Source organism: Lycorma delicatula, chromosome 10 (genome assembly GCF_047948215.1).
Source record: "Lycorma delicatula isolate Av1 chromosome 10, ASM4794821v1, whole genome shotgun sequence".
In the NCBI taxonomy this organism is placed as follows: domain Eukaryota; kingdom Metazoa; phylum Arthropoda; class Insecta; order Hemiptera; family Fulgoridae; genus Lycorma; species Lycorma delicatula.
Window position 1 is genome coordinate 39,261,557 of NC_134464.1, and position 22,548 is coordinate 39,284,104.

The following is a 22,548-nucleotide window of genomic DNA, read 5'->3' on the forward strand; positions in this document are numbered from 1 at the left end:
TTATGATATTTGACAGTACGCTGTTAATTTATGTATAACTAACTACTTTTATAAATTATATTGAATTTTAGATACCAGCTGTTACAAATTTATGTAAATGACTTCTTTCCAGTATATACATTTATTTACACAAATTATTTTCAACTGTGGTAAACAAGAATAAGTTAAGTTAAAATCTGTATTTTGTCTTAATAATCGTTCTCCATACTCAAATGTGAACTAGTTAAATTAGATTGAATGTTACTAATTGCTAAATTTGGTGGTTTTTGGTTAAAGAAAAACTTAGAACATTTTTTTGTTTGACATCAGTTTTTACTAATTTTGGTAAAGGATCTAGAAACCTCAACTTTTTGGCAACAATTTTTTTCATACATTAGTCCTCAGTTTCAATATATAATAATTATAAATAATTACAAATACATAAAATCTTTAACTAATAATTAAACCTCAAAGTAGATATTATGTGTGTAAATAAATTGATATTATATAAGTAAATTATATTGTTTGTATAAATAAATGTAATTTATGTAATATCTTATATACACATATGTTTTATATATATAAAACACAATTTTAACTATAATATTACTATGCTGTGTTTTTATATATGTTAACCATTTAATTCCTTAACACTTTTAGCTCTTATAATTTATCTTGAAACCATATATAGAATACCGGTCAATTTAGATGGTGTTTAAAATATCAAGAATTTATAAATTTTACTAAAAGATATTTAAAGCTAATAAGGCTGTCATCTCTTTCAGTATACTGAATCTTTATATATTATATTAGTATATAGTATAGAATATAATATAATATATATTATTATGATAGTAAATAATAATATACTGCAGTAGTAGTATTATTTTTGCAGTGTAGTAGTATTACTTATGTAATTAAACATTTATAAATTTATATCTTTCAGTTCTATTAAAACCCATGTTCTTTTCATGTGATCTTGCTTTTGTTCTCATATCCAGTTTTGAAATGTTTGACACACTCGTACGCATAGTTTGTTTACTTCAATTCTATAATCTAACTGAATTTGTTATAATATACAGCAATATTTTAATTATGATGCAGTTTAATATTAATTTATATTTTTTATTTCAAATTTTATTTTTTGTCAAAAATATTTTTATAAATAATCAGTGGAAAGACGTTTTACAATCCTTTTGTAAAAATTGTGCATTACATATAATTTTCTATAGTTATAAAAAGGGGGAATAATTAATTTTTTCTTCGTAATTTTATTTTTAGTTTTCTTGGGTTCAGGTATTATTGAAACTTGAGTCGAGTGGATGAACTCGACTTCATGATTTTATCATTTTTGGTTGGGTTTTTTTGGTGAATTTTTTGGTTCGGACGATTGGGATTGGGTTTGTTGAATTTTAATGGAAGTGTCTTGTAAATTTTTTGATATTGATTAACAGACTTTCTTTTTTATTCTGCCTTTTATGAAATAGACTTTATTGCCTCTGGCAGTAGAGGTTAATTTCATTGAGGACTGAAGGTTTTGTTATCTAACAATAACATTGTCTTTTTTATTAGTTAATGGACTATAATCAATAATATTAAGTTCTTAGCTTGTGAGATAATATTAGAATAGAATATTATTTCTCATTGCTGATTATAATTTTATATTATTTACTGGCATTATTGGTTTAAGCGATGGCTTAAACTAATAACATTATTGTTATCACTGATAAATTTTGTTTCTAACATGCGATACATGATTTTAATCTGTTTTTTAAATACTGAAAATGAATATGAACACAGAATCTTTTTATCACTTACCATGTTTGAAAAATTTTTAATTAAAGATTTTTTTTTATTTTTCAACGTTATAGTTACCATTTTAAGCTCCTACATTGTATTTGTTAGCTCATTTTTTATTGTTTAACTTTGTTAACATAGTTAGCAAGCTATAAATAAACAATACTAGACAAAGAATTAAATCATATCATAGTCACATATTATGACATCATATCTAATATTGAAGAGTGAGCCTTGATGGACAAGATTAATCATGTCTTTGCAGATCAAAACATGTAGCTGAAAACATAGCTGTGTTGTTTGTATTAAGCACTGGATTTAGGAATGAATTAATTTTGTACGTCTTATTCTGCCTTAAGTTTGTTAACAGTGCAGTGTCATAATGCCTCAAAATGATCTGGATGCCTTTTGTTATGTATGTGGTGAGTTTACCGTAAAATCGAAAAGTAAAAACATTCACTTTAAATTTAAAAAAAAAAAAATTTATGACCAGTATAAATGGTGAGTTCCTCTCATAGTACAACAAATGCCAAAAGGCTTTGGCATTTGTTGTACTATGAGAGGAACCATAGGTACAACAAATCCCAAAAGGCTTTGGAATTTGTTGTACCTATGATTTGGCATGATCCAAAGGATCATGTAACAGATTGTTACTTTCGTCTAACAACTGTGTCTGAAATTTTAAAGTTGAACCCAAAAAAATATTTTTACCCCCTCACCATATCAAGCTAGGACTAATAAAAAATTTTGTAAAAGCAATGAAGAAGGATAGTCCTAGATTTTTGAACATAAGGCAGAAATTTACGAATGTATGTGAAGGAAAAATTAAAGAAGGAATATGTTGGTTCTCAAATAAGAGATTTGGTCAAAAATTATGTATTTAACTCAATGTTAAATAATGTAGAAAGTGCTGCTTGGGCTTCGTTTAAAGACGTTTGCAAGAACTTTCTCGGCAAACAAAAATCCCACAATTACCACGATACTGTTAATCAACTTCTTACTTCATACAGAGCTGTGGGATGTAATATGACTTTGAAAATACATTTCTTTCACTCACCTGGATTTTTTCCCAGACTAACTTGGAGACGTAAGTGACAAACACTGTGAATGTTTCCACCAAGACATTTCGGTGATTGAAAGTTGCTATAAAGAGAAATGGAAAACTAAAATGCTAGCCGATTACTGTTGGACATTAATTCGGGATGTGCCTGAGGCTATTTATAAAAGAAAAGTATTAGCGAAATCATTCTAACACAGGTGTGGCCATGCAAAATTATAAACTTTGACTATATTTTTTCCCTTAATTTCTTTTTTGAAGCTTAATTTATTTAAAACTAAGGATGATAGAAAAATTGCATTTAGAGATCTATAATGTACGCAAAAAAGCAATTCAAGAAATGGTATCACATTTAAAGAAACATTACAACATTTTTTTGTCAGTGTATTTAATTAGAATATTTATTTTATTTTTGTTTATCTCACCGGTCCTTTCCATAATAATGGAAGGGAAGCTGGCAGAAGAACTGGAAGTCGCTCCTGAGCCTACGATGTTGAGACAGGAGGCAATGTATGATCTACCCATCCCAGTTGTCACCAGTGCTGTAACATCTAACCTGCTGGTGGAGGGCCTACCCTCCAGAGTGACTGTAGAGGGCAGGAAGGGAACCAAACAGCTGAAGGTGAAACAGTCCTCCACTGAGGAGGAAGACATACCCGTTGACATGGAGATGATGGTCTGGCGGCTTGAAAAGATAGCCAGAGAACTGAGGAAAAACATGAATAAGAATGTTAACGAAAATAAAGTATAAAGAAAATTGATATGGAGTTCACCACTGCTGTGAAAGACTCTCCCGTTAATGCTCATCAGGGCTAGGAACTACTTCCTAGCCCTGTTAATAAGGGGGGGAGGGGTGATGTGGTGACCAGAAGCGTCACAAAGTGGGTGTCTTCCCCTACAGGGTAACATTTGGAAGAACCAAATGGTCAAGGTGGAGCATATGGCTGACTGTTAACAGGAGTTGGCCCAGGAAGGCCTACTCTAACACAAACAAAAATGCTGGGTAAGATTGACACACCCCTAAGAACATAGTAGCAGTTATGGACATCAAAGAGATTACTGAGATTAGACTGATGGACAGCTTGGTGATGAGACATCCTCAGATAGCATGGATGATGAGCACCCAAAGACAAGTAGTTGGGAATGTATTGTTGGCAGCTATGGAGGTGACTCTTACTGGCGAAGATTTGGGAGAACAGGTACGATTAGGAATGTTTTTCACATGGTCTTTGTAGATTCCAGTAGTGATAACGATCTCACCCAGGTTCTGGTTGACGTGTTTCAGAAAAGTTAGTAAAAACAACATAGGGAAACCCTTGATGACATTCAAACTGAGATCTGCAGAGGGGAGACTGCAGTATATATAAGAAAAATAGTTGAGTGTGAAGGCAGGAGGGTGGGATGTAATTACTATGTCACCGTCTTGAGTGGCAGAATTCCCTCTGGCGGAGCAAACGTTTAGGACAGAGACAGTTATTCTAAAGTTTAATACGTCATACATGGACTTACTTAAAACCATGAGATTAGATGTTGGTGTTGCAGGCACAACAGAGATACTATCCTTATGTAAATCTGGACAACATGTGGAGATTAGAGTTAAGGAGGAGGTTAAAAATGCTGGGATGTTTAAGCAGGCAGTGATGACTGTTGATGGCTGGCATCGTACAGTCAAGAACCAGAACTGTTGCTCTCTGCATACATGATCTAGAGGGTGATATGCAGGCGGAGGATGTAGTAAAGGGCTTGGGGAGGTGGCGACCCTGAGCTACTTGATGATTTACGGATTATGATGCAACCTGGTTACAGATGGTGTTTCAAGTGCTTTAAGGCGGGCCATACGGCCAGAGGATGCTGAGGGGAAGGCTGATTGGTCTTTTGCTTAAATTGCGGAGCTGAGAGTCATAGAGCCATTGATTGTAAGGTGGGAGCAAGGTGCTTGACCTGCAGAACCGAGGGGCACAGAATGAGCGCTTCCTCATGCCCTAGAAGACCTGGAAAAGAGACAGTTGAGGAAAGTCGGGAGAGGAGCAGCTGCACAGCTGCATGAAAATGAAGGTCATCCAGACTAATCTGAATCCACTAGGCTGACAAATGACCTGATGACCAGATACTCAACGAACATGGGCACAGATGTTGTGCTCATCTCCGAGCCGTATGACACCTGTCCTTGACCCACATGCCTGCGATCTGAGGATGGGAGGTCAGCTTTATGGAAGCATATCTGTACATGACGTGCACCTTGATAGTAGCTTTGTTTGGGTGAAAGTCAGCAGCATCTTCTTATATTCGTATTATGTGTTGCCGAATATTATAGTCTAAAGATTTGAGGAGGTACTGACTGCTTTGGCCAGAGACATTCTTACGCACCTTCATGCTCTCCTGGCAGGACACTTCAACTCCTGGTCTACGGGTGGGAGCTCTGCCAGGACGAATATCAGGGGGAAGGATCTTTGCAGATACAGCTACTACTTGGATTTGGTTTACCTGAACATGAGCAGTATACATACCTTCAGGAGGGGCACAACTGGATCTGTGGTTGATCTTATGCATGTAAATTCTGAGCTGGCTTCGTGTATCTGTGAGTGGAGGATGTGGGAAGGCCTGTCTGGAAGTGACCACCAGCCTATTGTCACTGTGATCTTGGAGGAGGGAAACGGTAGGGATGGCCTTCCCATATTTTTTGGGTGGAGTACTCGGGACCTAGACATGGCTGCCTTTTTAGAGGCACTCGACTTATGTGAAGTCTGCACCCCTAGCTGTGCAGAAGAGAAGGTCACCAGACTTGTAGCCTTGTTAGAGATGGCCTGCAGAATACTCCCTAGGAGACATATTAGAAAGGGGCGATCTCCTGTCTATTGGGTGGTTGTTAGAGATTGCCAACAAGAGATGGGTGTGTCAAACAGCCAGAAGGAAAATGACTAGGGCTTGTCTCTCTGACCTGAGAGATATATGTATGATCCAGTATGGCCCAATACAAGAAGACAGACCTTACATCATGCATTCGAAATTGAAAGCATGGATGAGCTAATTGCGGAGGTAGAAGCAGACCCTTGGGGCAGGCCATATACTATATTGGTGAAAAGGAGGATGAGACCCAGGGTCCCTGCTATGCAGGATGCTCAAGAAGTACGGGGCATAACGCACTTTTTCTAGATGGACAGGAGGTAACGACTGATGACAGGAATGATGGAGAGATTCCACCTCCTTTTGTGCAAGAGGAGTTATTGGATGCAGTGTTACACATGCCCCTGAGGAAGGTGCCGGGCCCAGACCAGTTGCCAAATTTGGTGGTAAGTGTGGCAGTCTGGGCTGCTCCAGATGTATTTCTTGAGATATAAAATGCTTGCCTCACAGAGGGGGTAATAGAGGCTATAGACCTTATTTATACAGATTCTGTTTGGACCACTCAGACCTTTGTCCCACATGTGCTGAGGAGGAGACCCCCTCTACATGTTTATTTTAGTTGTGCATGATTTGAGAATGAACGCCAAGAAATGCTGGAAGCCTTGGGCACAAAGGTCATGTATAATTCAGAAGACACTCTGAGAATTATAATTAGAGAACCCGTTGAATGGAAGGCTATAAAGGTCTACGTTAAGAAAGTGAATGACAGATTACATGCCTCGGAGGAAGCTTGACAGGGAATTCAACTCCGGAGGGGGCTGGGCCAGACAGGCCTGTGGCTGAGCGCAAAGAGCCCCCCGACCAAGTGGAGGTCGTCTTCGCATAATGAGGTCATGGGCACTCCATATACCAGCATCTGATGGCTGTATACTTCCCCTGTCAGAGATAATGCTCCAAGAGTGGTTCCAGAAAGGGGGAAAAACATTATTGCTGAAACTTATGAAAAAAAAAAGAAAACTAAGCATCTTTGGGCCTAGTTCCTTTTTTATCAGTATATTAATGGAACAGCAACCAAATTAAAACTAATTTAAAAAGCTATGAAGTTTAGTATTAGGGATATTTACAAAAATTAGAATTTTTATTCTTTCCACCCCCTTTAAAATCATTGGCACCTTTGATCATAATGCAGGCACACTGATTTATGAAATAGTTGATACAACACTGTGGATATAAAACTGTACTGAAAATATTTTATTCTACATGTATTATCTTATTTAAATATAATTCGTTTTTATTGTAAGTGACTGATGCCTTTGTTGTTGATTCAGGTGTTCACGACTTGGTTTAATTGCACTAGCATATTTATGGCGCAGGGATCAAGCAGAATTATTACAAGAAATGATTGATTGTAATATAGATGCTGTTATAATAAAAGTGGCTGCTTTGGGTTTAGATCCTGTTAAACATCTCGGATTAAGGATATCAGAAATTCAACCCCATCTAGTCAAAATGGTCAGTCATTAGTTGAATTTTTTTATTTATTGCTGTATTTAGTTTTAATTTTTTGTGAGTTCAGTGATTTTAAGTCCTCATTTTTTCAGATTTTCACATTTGCATCTTAATATTCTTTTTTTAATTTACTGTGTACTCCAGCTAAGTAGAGCATAAATTATGACCTGGTTAGATAAAACCATAATATTTTTGGTACTTTACTAGTCTTTTATTACTAATACAGGGTTATCATAAAAGAATGGTGCGATTTTGAAGATGGTTTAAATTAAAACAGAATTACTTAGAGTTGATGTTTTTTATTTTTCAAATTTGTCGTCTCAAACATTTTTTACATAATTAATAAATTTCAATATGTGCGCCCTTAATCGCTCAACAAATGTCCAAACGATACTCAACTTCTCTCCAAACATTGATTAACATTTCTTCTTTAATGGTTGCCATTGCTTCATTAATTCTGTTTTTTAAGTGGTTTAGGTCGTGAATTTTTTGTGTATAAACAACGCTTTTGATGTACCCCCACAAGAAAAAGTCGCAAGGTGTCAGGTCTGGACTTCTTGGAGGCGAAAATCTGGGTCCTTGCCGGCCTATCCATCGATCTCCAAATTTTTCGTTCAAAGCGTCTGTGACCAATGCATTGAAGTGCGGGGGAGCACCATCTTGTTGGAAATGAAGTTGTGAATGTTTTCAAGTTCATTCAGCTGAGGAAAGCAATAATTGGTAAACTTGGCAAGATACATAGCTCCATTAATTGTTTTTTTCAGCAAAGAAGAAAGGCCCTATTACACAATTTTTCATCACACCACACCAAACATTAACTTTAGGCAAATCGCGTTATTTCTCAATAATTGCGTGTGGGTTTCAGAGCCCCATATTCGTGAATTGTGTCTGTCCATTCACATGGAATGTAGCTTCGTCTGTAAAAATTATATTATCTAAAAATGATTCGTTTTCATTTATTCTGTCCAACATTCCAACAGCGAAATTGTAATGTTTTACACCTTCATCGGGTTTCAATTCCTGCAGTATCTGGATTTTATAAGCGTGTAATTTCAGTTTTTTATGTAAAGCTTTGTGAACTGTTGATTTTGGAATACCTAATTCGACGGGAGATGAACTTCCGAGGACTTCTAATTGCCAATTGTCTAATTAGTTCAACCGTTTCGTCTGGTACACTTGGTCTGCCGGTTGATTTCTGTTTCTTAACTGATCCAGTTTCTTCGAATTGTTTGAACCAATGTGTTATGTTATTTTTGTGGGGTGGATCTCTTCCGAATTCACGTCGAAACACACGAACTAAAATTACAGATTTTAATTCAGGTATCAATAAAACACACATTGCTTTGTCTTTATCCGAGAACATAGTAACTCACTAAACTCACCGCAACAACAATACAAGAACTAATGTTGTGGATACAACTGCTGATAAACAAACTTTTGGGTTGGAGGCTTTCAGGCATACCAATAAAGCATCTAGAAATTTCCCTACAATCTTCCTATGAATGACTAAAACAACACCATTCTTTTATGATAACCCTGTATATATATATCTATTTTAATAAAATCTATTTGACTAATCTGAATGCAGTAGCCCCTATTTTTGTATGATATGCACAATTACTATTTTGTGTAATTTCTGTGTTGAATTACTCCAAAATGGTTAATATGATTTTTATAAAACTTCAGTTCTATATTTCTAGCCCTTGTAACCAGTTTACATATAAATTCTTGCCCGTATAAATCTTGACTTTACTTCTATTTTGATGTATAGCTATATAAGGAAATGTTTGGTAATTAGGTTAAATTTTCCATATCAGAGTCTTTGTAGATCTTGATGCTTCTTGATTCCTCTAACAAAAAAACAATGTTAGTATTGAAAAATTCCAGAGGATGAATCTAGTTGTTTATGTATAGGGTGGGCAGGAAGTTCCTTTATGCTAGTTATAAAATTACTAGCATAGGTGTAGCTTACCTTCTATGGATCTAAAATATCTATGTGGGTTCCACCATGTTCAAAGCTCAGCTGTATGCCCCTCCATATCCGGTTGTTCATCTGCAACAGCATACATTGCAGTGATTATTTGAAATGCTGACCGAACATCTTGGAGCTGCTCGTTTTTTATGGGTATCTGCGTTTTCAGATATACAAAACCCTTAGTGTGCATTGTCGGGTATCTTGAAGTCAGGGCTTCTTGCTGGTCAAGGCAATGGAGCACATAACTCTCCTGATCCATGTCCGATCCAATGATTCGGAAAAATTTCATTGATGCATGTACAGATATTCAAAGCAAAATATACCGGAGCACCGTCTTGCTGAAACATAATGATGTTAGCAATCCCTTTTGCCGATAATTATGGAAACAACCACTCATTGATCATTTTCAGATAACTGTGTTGGTTAATTGCACCACCGAAAAAATAAGGAACAAGGATATGTTCAAATGTTATGATGATGTAACATGAGCTGTTATGAGTCTGAGAACATGATATTCTTTTTCATTTGTTCTCAGAAAGTATTCAAGTAATAACTGGCATGCATAGACACATTGATCAAGACATTGTCACTCAACTCATTAACTGTGACTAGACGAAAACATTTAATTTTAAAGTATTTCCGTTTATGACCTCACATTGTCGATCTTTGTATGCCTAACTGCAGAACGTTTTCTCATGATTTCATCGGTGGTTGTTGAATTGATGTCTCCACAGCAGCACATATCTCAGCTCAGTGATTGACCTCCCACTGCATGGTGCATCAAGAATACTTCCCATTGCAAAAGCTGAAGAAGGCTTTTGGGAGAAGAATCCCATGTCAGTAACATTTGCTACATTTGTGACAATTTCCCTAAATGCACAAAGAAGTCATTCATAATGTTCTACAATGTTTTACTAGTGGGTGGACGTGTGTGGATCCACACTCAGCAGCTAACAAACACTCTTCAGTGAATGCACTTGTATCCGCTGTTGTTCCACATTCTACTACGATTAAGATCATCCCACCTTCAATGAACACACTGGATGATCACCTACACAGCTTATCTTCCCCACCTTTTCAGCAGCAGTGAGTGATATCAGTGGTGAGAGTTGGTAGCAGTAGAGCCTGATTCAGCAGGATTTATTAGAGTGTAAAGGGACTACCTACCCACTCTGTATATTGACTTAATATCTCTGGACTGCATAGACCGATTTAGATTAAGTTTGGTATAGTGATTTGTGTATTTTAGGCAATTTAATTTTAGTCAAAACTGATGTAGGGGAACAGAGAGATATTTAACGTCATTGGTTTTGTAACTCAGTAATGTTCTCATATGGTAGATGAGTTAATTTCACACAATTTAATACACCTTAGACTGCTAAAGTACTTTATAATAGTGTTTGGTCTTTACAAACACCCCATAAATGGATGGAAGCAAAAAGCACTTTTTTATATAATCTTTTGGTTAGTAAACTCCAGGAATGTTTGTGTAATTAGTGAAGTAGACTTTTAATTTAAATCCCTCATTTTCTGACCACCCTGCAGTCATATAATATGGTTTCATGAATTTTCATGAAAACATATTTTAAATATCAAATTAACATTAGATAATATTATTTTATCAGTAAATATATAGTACCATATAATAAAATAAAAAAGAAACATATGTTGTCTGTAGATAACACTGGTCAACAAATTTAATTTTTTGTTTGTTAAATGAGAGTAAATGCCTGATTCTTATAGTATTTTTTATGCTGAGTTCATATGTGTTAATAGATTTTTTTCTATCAGGCTCATTTTTTTTTAATTGTAATCTCTTTTGAAACAAAAAATGTATGGTGAACATAATATGACAGTATATTACATGCATTTTGTACTCGTTTGAAATCTATTTCTTCTGGATTTTCTGCTGTAATTTGCTGTTGGTAGATCCCTCTTTAGTTTCCAACAGTAGTCGGCTAACATTTTTGGGTTCCATATTTCCTGGTATCATGTTTCCATTGTAGATATCTCCTGGTGAAAGCGTTCTCCATGTTCATCACTGATAGTGCTGAGATTGTTAGGGAAAAAATCCGAAAGTGAGTGTAAGAAATGGATTTTAAGTGAACACATTACACCCAAGTTCTTTGTAGTTATGAAAAACATTATTTATAATAAACACAAAATGTTTGATTATAAATTTATTTGAATCATTGCATAATTTGCATGCAGTTTAAAATTCTTGTAATACATTGAGATATCTACTAAACTATTAAATTGAAATACATTTGGTTATTTGCTAATTGCAGTTTATTACAATTAATACATTTTATTGTGAATCCGTCCTTTATTATTATTGTATATTATGCATAATAAAAAAAGCGTTTAACCTCTGTGATTTAAAAATATTAGGTAGAAGGTAAGATAAACATTATGTTTTGATTTTTGAAATATTGGTGAAGTTCTGCAAAGCATAAAATTGAGGAGGATTCTTTAAGACAAAGGTCCTGAAAGATGCTTAACTGTGTCCTATACTACCTGTTGGTTCTGCAACAACTGGAATGTATTTGGAAATAGTAACTGGAAAATGAATTAAAAATATATTTTTTTTGAGTACTAGGGAATTCGTCTAGAGAATCTTTTCAGAACTACGATATAGTTCCTTGTTATTTAATATTCATTTTAAAGGAGTTAGTAAACTTGTTGAGAGTGGGTTCTATGTAATATTTATTCTGTGTTCGTTCATATTACTTTGTATGAATCAAATTAATACTTCAAAACCAGTGCCATCTACAATATTCCTGAATAAGGAATATATACTAGTTGTTCAAAGATCTGAAAATGTATTTATAGTGTTAGAGATTAAATCATTGTTTAATTTAATTTGTTTTATTGTTTAGTGATGAAATAAAAAACATCTTTTTGAATAATCCTGCATTCCATCATTTTTATAAACAAGGCAAGTGCCATGTGTTTCTGCAAGTGTTTTTTAACTGCATCCCTTCTAAATTGTACATTTATACTTCTCATTTAAGAGAAAAATTCTGATTACAAAAGCATGATGTAGATATTATTATTTTTCAGAATGAAAAATATGGATTAAACGTTTGTGGTGAAGGTGGTGAATATGAAACGTTTACCCTCGATAGCCCCTTGTTTGCTAAATCTGTTGTTATGTAAGTATTATTTGTTTGTTACTGTTACATCTGATATAGTTTACAATCTGTTATTATATCTTCTTACTTGAGAATGTAATAAGTACATTGATTTTGTAATAATTATATGTAATTATTATTATATAATTTGAATTAATAAATAATATTTATTTTGTTTATAAAAATCTGAAAAATTAATAGGTATTGTTTGGATTAACTCTACTCAAACTCTTAAGTAATTCTTCCTATAAAATAATTTACAAAGTCTGTTCAGAAAATAACCAAAAAATTTTAATTATGCGCCAACAGAAATATTTAGTGACTTGCGGTTGGCAGCATTGTATTTCACATGACCTCCTCTATAACCATATATTCTTGGATTGTTGATATCTTCTTTAGTTTTCATGTTATTGTTACTTGAGTGCAACATGTTTAAGTGTTAGTAGCAATTCTAGTAATGTGTGATTTTCAGGAGCAATGATACAATGTAAAATTTTGAGTGAAACTGGGGAAAACTTTCACAGAAACATCTCAACTGTTGAAAAAAGCTTACAGAGATGATGCTCTGGGTCATATGCAATGTTACGAATGGTTTCCATGATTTAAAAGTGGTTGGTTGTCAGTCAGTTGAACATGACCCTTGACCAGGAAAGTCTTTGACTTCAACTGTTGACACCCACATTCAGGAAATAAATAACTTCCATAATGAAATACAAAAGCCGGGTTTATGGCTACGACATTGAGACAGAAGTTCAATCATCACTATGGATTGGCAAAGGATCTCCATACCCCAAGAAAGAATGTTAGTCTCGATCCGATGTTAAAGTGATGCTTTCTGTTTTTTGATTTTAATGGAATTGTGCATTTTGAATTCTTGCCCCAAGATGAAACAGAATCGTGCATACTACCAAGGCATTTCGTGAAAATATTTATAAAAAGACATCAGAGTTGTGGCAAGATAAGTTATGGTTCCTTCACCACAACAATATGCCTGCACACTCAGCTTTGTCAGTTTTGTGCCAAAAATCCCCGTCAGCCTCCCTACTTGCCAGACCTGGCTCCTTGCGAATTTTTTTGAGACTATTGATGACATTAAACTGTATTCTTCATAGACCTTAAAGGCCATTTCAAATGAAGCTATCCAGGACTGCTTCACGAAGTGGAAATGCCTCTCGGAAAAGTGTGTGAATTGGGGAGGTGAGTTCTTTGAAGGGGACAAGGACCAATAATCTGTAAAATTAATAATAAAGTTTAAAAAAATAGATTGGTTATTTTCTGAACAGACCTCATGTGTATATATATATATATATATATATATATATATATATATATATATATATATAATAATGTTCTATGCATGTATAGAACATTTATTAAAATGAATAAAACTTTTATTTACATTAACCTTATATTGCAGAGAAGATATAGAAAGTGATATTTTGGTGGCTTTAATGTAATTGTGAAAATACATATCAAATAAGACACTTTAGAGCCATATCAGTTGTTATAACTCAGCTTTTTCAGATGTGCATTAATAATCCCTTGAATCTAGAAATTCATTGGCAACAAATATCATTGTTAAAAGCTTTTGTGTTTCTTGCATCACTTAATATTTTTAGTTATGCACAACTTTTTTATCACAAAATTCCTAATTATCATAGAATGTATTTATAGATTAATAGCACAAAATTAACGAATGGTTTCATTATTTTTACTAATATAAACCTATACTGTACCCATGACCCTTGAACCATACGTCTGTTAAAAATATACTAGTAAATCATTGCAAGATACCTGTTTATAATGTACTATCCTTTTTTTTTCAGTGAAGACTTTGAGACTGTTATTCATTCAAACGATGCAATTGCACCAGTTGGATATTTAAATTTCAGGAAATTTAGACTTATAGAAAAGGAGGTATGTATATAAAAAAAATAATAAAATAGAATAGCAATAACAATAAGGTAAGTACAGAAAAAGGATAAAAGTATTTAATTAAAATTTCTACATCTTTTTTAATTGTCGACTACAATCAGTTCTATTAAATTTTCAAATGAAATTAAGTATGATTATTGTTTAACCTGTAGCTATCTACACCTTTTATCTACTTTTGGAAGTAGACATTGGTATTTTGCTAAAAATAAAAACCATCCAAATATCAGATTGTGTTATAACAATAATTTTTTATATTATTATTTATTGACAAGATTAAATTAAACGCCATAAAATAATTTTATGAAAATATGTATTTAAATGTTATTGGAGATTAAACATTTACAAAGTTAAAAACAATTTTAATAAGTCATGTTAATAGCCAAATTCTATTATTAAATTATCAGTTAGATTTCCATTCCAGCTTGCTCAAGATACAGCTTTAAATATACAAAACCCAAACAATAACAGACTCATAAATAGTACCTTCTTGGCATCTCTAAGGTGCCTAATATCTCAGTTGTATATTTTTAATGTTTATTAGTATTATAGACATTATTTATGCTTTCATTTTAATATGTACATATATATACTAGATCATTTTACTGAAATTAATATTTTTTAAGATTCATATTATTCCTCTGTACTGTTAAATTATATTTTTAATTTTATAATATAAACTACCTAGTATATTGAGATAAGGCATATCTAATTATAAGAAATATATGTCAACAAAACTATTTTGAATTTAATAAAAAATATTATATATAAAAAAATACCTTATCTATGGGATTTTTCCACTATCAGAAATTATGTAAAAATTATACAGAGTGTACCATGAAATTCTCTTGAGACTTTCATAAACTATTGTACTTGTGAAAATAATAGAAAAAGTTCATATAAACGTATGTCCTAAAATGCTTTGTTTGCAAATTACAGCTAGTGAAAAATTTTGCTTGGATGATGGCTACTCTGGTGAAATGAGATTGTGCTGAAATTTTCAGGGCTTAGTTAAGGAGCAGAATTCTGCTACTGGTGAAATACAAATTGACATCTCTTCATGTATGTCTTGTTTACCGACCAGTCAAATTTCACTCAAGATGGTGTCAACAACTTGCACAAAGAGCATACTTGGACTGAAGTAAATCCTCATGAGACAGTGGAAGGCAATTATCAATACTGATTTAGTGTCACAGTATGGCATGACCTTCTCACTCAGTTGTTTTGGCCTTTCATATTATGTGGCCACTTATCTTCAAGAAGAATTGCCAAAGTTGTTTAATTCCAGCATGATAGCACACCTCTCCATTTCTCTTGCGCCATTTCCATTCACTTAAATCATTTCTCTGAGAAATGGATCAGTTGTGAAGGTCCACATTCCTGGCCACGAAGATTTTCTGTTAACAACTTTTGATTTTTGTGTCTAGGATGGGTGAAAAATATTGTATAAAAAACAAAAATACATTCTTGTGAATTGTCCACATTATAGATACAGCTCAGCAACTTAAGGATAGCCCTGAATAACTAAAAAGAGCAACAAAACCAGTACAGAAGCGTGCCAAAAAATGTTTTGAAAAGGCAGGCTTATTTTTGAACATTTATTATAACTGGAACATATAATGCACTTTGGTGTAGTGTACTGTTTCTAAGTAAAATTAAATAACCAACTTTTCTTTATTCAATTTACCTCACACCATTTTGTTCAGAATTAGATACTATTCGATTAAGTTTTATGTGTTTATTACCCATTTAACAAAGTAATTGTACTTCAAACATAAAAAACAAGGTTTTTTATTGCAATTTATTGGTTTTCACCCCTAGATTTTTCAAAAACTATTGCTGTTACTATTTTTGGATCTGTTTTATTCTATTTTTAAGGTCAAAACCATAAATTACTAATTCTGCCTCTTAATTAAGCCCTAAAGATTTCAGTATGACCTTATTTCACCTGAGTAGCAAAAATCCAAGTAAAATCTTTCACTTGCTGTAACTCGCAAACAAAGAATTTTAGAACAGATGTTTATATGAATGGTTTATATTATTTTCATCAGTAGAATAGATTATGAAAGTCCTGGGAAAACTTCATGATAAACCCAGTATTTATAGGATTTTTTGTCATTTACAAATTTTAATATGGACATGGTATGTTGATGATATTCTCATTGTATGTAACCCTGAATAAACAGTAAACATCTAATAATAAACAAATTAAACTTTTAATGAAGATGTAAAATCAAAATAAAAAGGACAATCAAGTTGAAACATCAGTATATAAAAAACCTACATCTAGTAATGTAACAGGTCGTAAAAAAATCAAATCGCCCTTGTTCTCATAAAATTAACACGTACACAAATATGATTAATAGGGCAGTCAAGTACAATATAATAACAAAGAAAAATTAAATAATGAAATAAACATCTTAACAACATATATGGGTTGAAAATGGATGACAGTTTTTTTAATTAAAATATTTATGAAAAAAAAACAGTATCAAAACACTAAAAAAAATAACTACCTTATAACAAGTACATAATATGATACAAAACATACACATAAATTATTTATATACTAATAATATCATTGAAAACATTACTAAAACTTACAATAAAAAAATGTTTAAACCAATATATTTAAAAAACAGAAGTAATAATAAAATCAACCTTTGTGGAATTTATAAAATTAAATATTATGATTTTGATTGTATTTATGTTCGAAAACCAAGTGCATCCTTTAAAACTGCTTGAACATTATAGAACTTACAAAAATAATAAATTAGGTTTGTCTAATATGGCAGACCATCTAATAAACATTAAATATTCTATTTCTGATATTAACACAAATTTTGAAATATTAGAAATTAATAAAGATGACAAAAAATTAAATGTATTAGAAAAGTATTATGTATATAAGTAGAAACAAAATTTCAATTTGATAAACCTCAGACAGTGTTTGAGGGCGACAGTTTTACAAAAATTACAACAAATAGTAGCATTAATGTAATAAATTGATATGCAATTTTCATTTTAATGTTACAGTAATATAACTATATACCACGTATATAGTTTTAATATTTTTAATGTGCAGTTTAATTAAATAAATAATTCAATCGTGACTGAGGGTACAGAATCCTGCGAAAGTACATTCATGATAAAATTAAGGTAAGATGTCTTATATGATATTCTGTACTAGGTATTTTATATTATAGAATCAAAAAAAAAAATATATATATATATATATATCTCAGGTGGTCCATTTAAATTGAGACACATCTGTTTCTTAAAAACTACACTGTTTAGGAAAAGATGTTTCTGATTAAAGTTTTTCCATTTCAAGGGGGAAATACATTCACACCCTATGTTGTCCTTGACAAGGTCAAATAAAGGTCAAGTCAAGCTCAACTTAATTTTTTTAAATAGGAACCTATATTTTTTATTGCAGAATCGAATTCTTTGAAAAAAAAATTTATTTAATTTCAGACTTCTTATATAAAATTGATAGTTTTTTAGTTATTTATCTTCAAAAATACTGTAGACCAGCTGTCTAGTAACATCCAGCTGATGTTAAATTTTTAATTAAAGAAAATTAAATTTTAAATCAAAAATAATCAATGTTAACAATAATGAAGAAGAAGAGAAAGAAGTTAAGCACCAGCAAACTTATTAAAATAGGCTAAAAGTGAAGTTCAAGTTGTAAATGGCATTTGTCTAAATGAACATATTATCAGTGTCTTCAATTAATTTTATTGTTTTATTACTTGCCAACTATTAATTAATATTAAATTATTTAGTTTTTATTTATTCAAAATTATGGAATGATTTACAATTAGAGAAAAAGCTAAGGTAATTTTACTTTATGGGAAATATCACCGAAATATTGATCAGACAGTAGCTTTGTACACTCTACGATTCCCTGGTAGAAATACTCCAAGTCGTTCTTCTGTGTATAGAATTTTAAAACAGTTTAGTGATGCTGGAAGTGCAGGGGCCAAAAATAGGAACCATCAGAATACTGTGATAGCAGAAAACAATGAAATAGCAGTGGCTACAGCAGTCATTGTAGATCCTCATGTTAGTTGAAGAAGAATTTTGTGTGACACCGGGATATCAAAAACCAGTGCGTTTTAGAACACTTTCTAAGAATATTAAAATGTCTGAAATAATTCCATCAGTACCATATTTCACTTAATTAAGAGTAGTATTTTGTTGATGGGCACTGGAAAAAGTACAGGTGCATCAAAATTTTTATCTTAATGTTCTATTTTTCGACAAATCAGGTTTTACTTATCATGGAGCAGTAAACAGACAAAATGTATTATTGGGCAGTGCAAAATTCACAGTGGCTAAGGGAAGTAGAGCAACAACATCCATGGACTGTCAATGTTTGGTGCAGAATCATAGGCTGTTCATTAATCAGATCTCATTTTTTTTTATGGAAGTTTGAACAAAGAGATACGCAGATTTTCTAGAAAATCAGTTGCCTTCACTGATGAAATTAATGAAGTATCCTTGGAGAAGAGAAAACTGATGTGTTTTCATCATAATGGCTCTCCTGCACATATCACCAGAATAATTTTGGACCATGAATACAATGATTGATTGGTTGTGTTGGTCCAGTTTATTGGCCTGCTCATCCCCCTACTTCCATTAAAGCCCAACAGAGCTATGAACGAGGGGGGTGGCGACTGGAACGTCACTAGGCGGGTGTCTTCCCCTATGGGGTTGGGATGCTCATTCCCCTGACATTACGCCAGTAGATTTTTTTTATGGGGTTATCTTAAAGAAAAGGTTTACCAAGAAGTACCAACTATCCCTGAAAACATGAAAGAGCATATCGGAAAATGCATAGAAGTAGAAGGACATCACTTCGAACATTTGCTGCTGTAATTTATGTAGAGGAAGTTTTTGTAATTATTTTAAATAAAGAGCATTAAAAAAAAATTTTAAGTATTACTTACTCATTAAACCCAACATTTTCATAGAGTCTACATAACTGACCAAACCATACAGCACATGTAGTCTGGTATGTACTACTATTTGATTAAAAAAATTCATTAAAATGTAAATGAATTTTATGTAGGTTAATCCTTTTATTAATTGTTTTTAATTTAAAATTTAACATCAGCAGTATGTAACTCAACAGTTGGGCCAGATCTAATGAAACTAAAAACATCAGTTCTAAAAAACAATCAATTTTAGAAAAAAATAGTTTGAAATGGAATTTTTATTTTTTTTACGAAGAATTCGATTCTGCAATAATAAATATAGATCCCAATTGAAAAAAATTAAGTTGACCTTGACATGACCTTTATTTGACCTTATCAAGGACAACATACGTTGTGAATGTATTTATCCCTTGAAATGGAAAAACTTTAATATGAAATAATTTTTGCTAAAATGTTTAATTTTTGAGATATAGATGTGTCTCAATTTAAATGGACCACCCAGTATATAATACTTTACTGAAATAAAAACGTCTTTCTTAAACACTGTTTGATGGTTTATCAAATTGAAATTTTATTTGTATTTATATATGTAATATTTTTCTAACATATTTAATTTTGTCATCTCTATCAATTTTTAAATTTGTGTTAATATATCAGATATAGAATTTAAATACATATATATACACCTACAAGATATAATTCTGAATATATCTAGTGAAAGAGTGTATTTTCCAAAATGTAAAATTGTAATTTTAAATTTCATCAAAATCAGGATTGATAAAAAAAAATTATAAAAGTTTTTTATTAATTTTTATTTTAGAATGGCCTTTCTGAAATAAATCTCCATGAAAGACTTGTACGTTCTGGTTGTGTCGTTAAAAATGCTTTAGATTACATCTCCGATATTGACTGTGCTGATAATATTCTCTGTGATGATAGTGATACCTTAGTCATTACTGCTACAGCTTCTACACCTAGTGATAGTGGTGATAATGTCCATAAAGAAGAAAACAGTAATAATGATAATACTGAAATAGATTCAACAGATGAACAGGTAATTTAGTGTAGAAGATATTTTATTTTTGAATTACTAATTAGAGTTGGATATTTTGTTATGAAATATTATTTATTCATTTATTTATTTTTTATTCAATATCACAAGAATCCTTTTTTTTCATATGAGCTCATAATTTTTCATTTTTGAGTTTTTGCTGGAATAACTCTGCCAGTTATTGAGTCGATAAGAGTGATCAATGTGTCAACTTTTCTTCTCTGAATATTACGTCTTTCCTGAATATTCCTACATTATTGCATAAATGATTAAGCTGGATTGATCCCAATTTAAAATTTGGATTATTATCAGAAATAAAGCTTTTTTGGGAGAGAATTTGTTTCTTATCAATTGCATGACTGATTTAGTTCATGGCAATGATCAATTAAAAAAAAAAAGATAAAAGTTTTTTATTAATTTTTATTTTTTATTGTAGAATGGCCTTTCTGAAATAAATCTTCAATAAATCTAGTGAATTTGTGGGGTTCTTCAATATTTTATTATCATAAAAAATGTTTGTAATTAAACTTATGAATATTGAAATTTTATAAATAAGCAAACTTAACTCAGTTTTACTGTAATTTCATTCACAGTAATGTCTCACTATTTACAATTTTGTTTTGTTTTAAGCAGTGAAAGATTTCAGGATAAGCAGTTTTCTGATGTATATTGTGTTGAAGGATCAGGATTTTTATTTAATATCAGGAATTTAGATCTGAAGGGATTTTTTTAATTTAAAATTATAATTCTAAAGGGTATAAAATACAAATAAAATTATAAAGATAAAAATGATGAATTAAGTCTTTATTTTATAAAAATTTGTTGTTTGAAAAAGCAGTAAGGTTTCCAAGTAATATCTATAATGAAAGGAACTTAAAATTCAAAGAAAATGCTTGAAAGTTATGAAGTTAAAAAATGAGCAAAAATTATTAGTTTTTATCAGTATGCTCTCAGATTATATTAATTTTTTTTTTTTTTATTCTTTGTAAGCCTTCATAATGTTTAAGATCCATAGTTTCTTAAAATATGGAGTCTTTTTAATAAATACTCCAAATTGTAGATATTCATGATTCATTCATAACAGTACTCGATGAGAGTCAAGGTTAAATCATTATCATGATTTAAAGTAATTTTGAAAAATATTTAAACCGAGGGATTGCGTGTGTGTTTTGTAAGTGAAAAATTGTTATTTTTTTCTATTGAGCTAATTCAACACATTAATTTATTTTACTTCGTAAGTAATGATGATGATATAAATAAAAGTTATCATTAACTAAGAGTGTATATTTTTCTGAGAACTATTCCAAAATAGACACTTCTGAACAAACATTTGAAAATCTCTGGTCAGACATTTCTGATATTACTGCCATGTTGCTCAGATGTTTTACTGTATAAATATGCTTAATGTATAATATATTAGTAATTTTTTTACAACAAATAAAAATCTGATGTGGATACACCACATGACTTCCTTGTACGCTTATTAAATTACTTATACATAGTTCTTAAAATTTTATTTCATTGATAACTTCTGATATTTATTCATACTTTTTTTTATTGTTATTGGATTATTATTTATTTAATTTTTTTTTTACAAACAGAGGTTAATAATTAATAAATCAATATATTTCAATTAAAAAAAAAAAAGATGAAGTATTGAGATGAGGTCTGTTTTGAACTGATGTGCCTTCCCCTTGTAAGATCCAAATATTTCATTAATTAAAAATTTTATTTTGCTGTAACTTTGGAACCAAAGAAAATAAGTATCACTTATGATATATCGTTGATAAGCTCTCAATGAGGGCTTATTACTGCAGTTAAGAAAAAGTTCAAAATCCAAATTTTTTTTTATTTTAGGCTTTTTTGGACACTTTGTCCAATCGATTGTAATCAAAAGGGGAGGTGCATAACTAGATCTTACAACAGTCCGAAATCCAAAATTTCAATATTCTACAGCTAATCATTTTTGAGTTGCGAGATATACATGTATGTACAGACATGCCGAAACTAGTCTAAATGGATTCATGGATGGTCAGAATGGATATTTCTGTTGAAATCTGAAAACCAAAAGTTTTTGCGATCACAATACTTCCTTAAGTTAATATTGGGAAGCAAAAAAGGGGGGAAAATTCAGTTTTAAGTAATCTACTTATCAGTAATTTGAAAATTACTTATTTATTACAAGTTATTAGAGAGTATTTCGTAGAAGCATAGGAAATTACTTTTCTATCAAATTTCATTAAATGCTTTTCTTTTGGCCTGAGGTCAAATATACTTTTTTTTTTTTTTTTTTTAGAACATAATCCTGTTTTTTTTTATAAGTTTCT

General features: G+C 31.6%; 1 protein-coding gene across 2 annotated transcripts in view; it reads left to right on the forward strand.

The window, feature by feature from the left end:
• The window catches only part of LOC142331244 (uncharacterized), a 70,550-nt gene that overhangs the window by 21,294 nt on the left and 26,708 nt on the right, over positions 1-22,548 (forward strand). For both annotated transcript variants that reach the window (XM_075377003.1, XM_075377002.1), the window contains exons 5-8: positions 7,006-7,189; positions 12,225-12,316; positions 14,122-14,212; positions 19,991-20,224. In XM_075377003.1, coding sequence (XP_075233118.1) covers positions 7,006-7,189; positions 12,225-12,316; positions 14,122-14,212; positions 19,991-20,224 — 601 coding nt within the window. The remainder of the gene's footprint in view (positions 1-7,005; positions 7,190-12,224; positions 12,317-14,121; positions 14,213-19,990; positions 20,225-22,548) is intronic.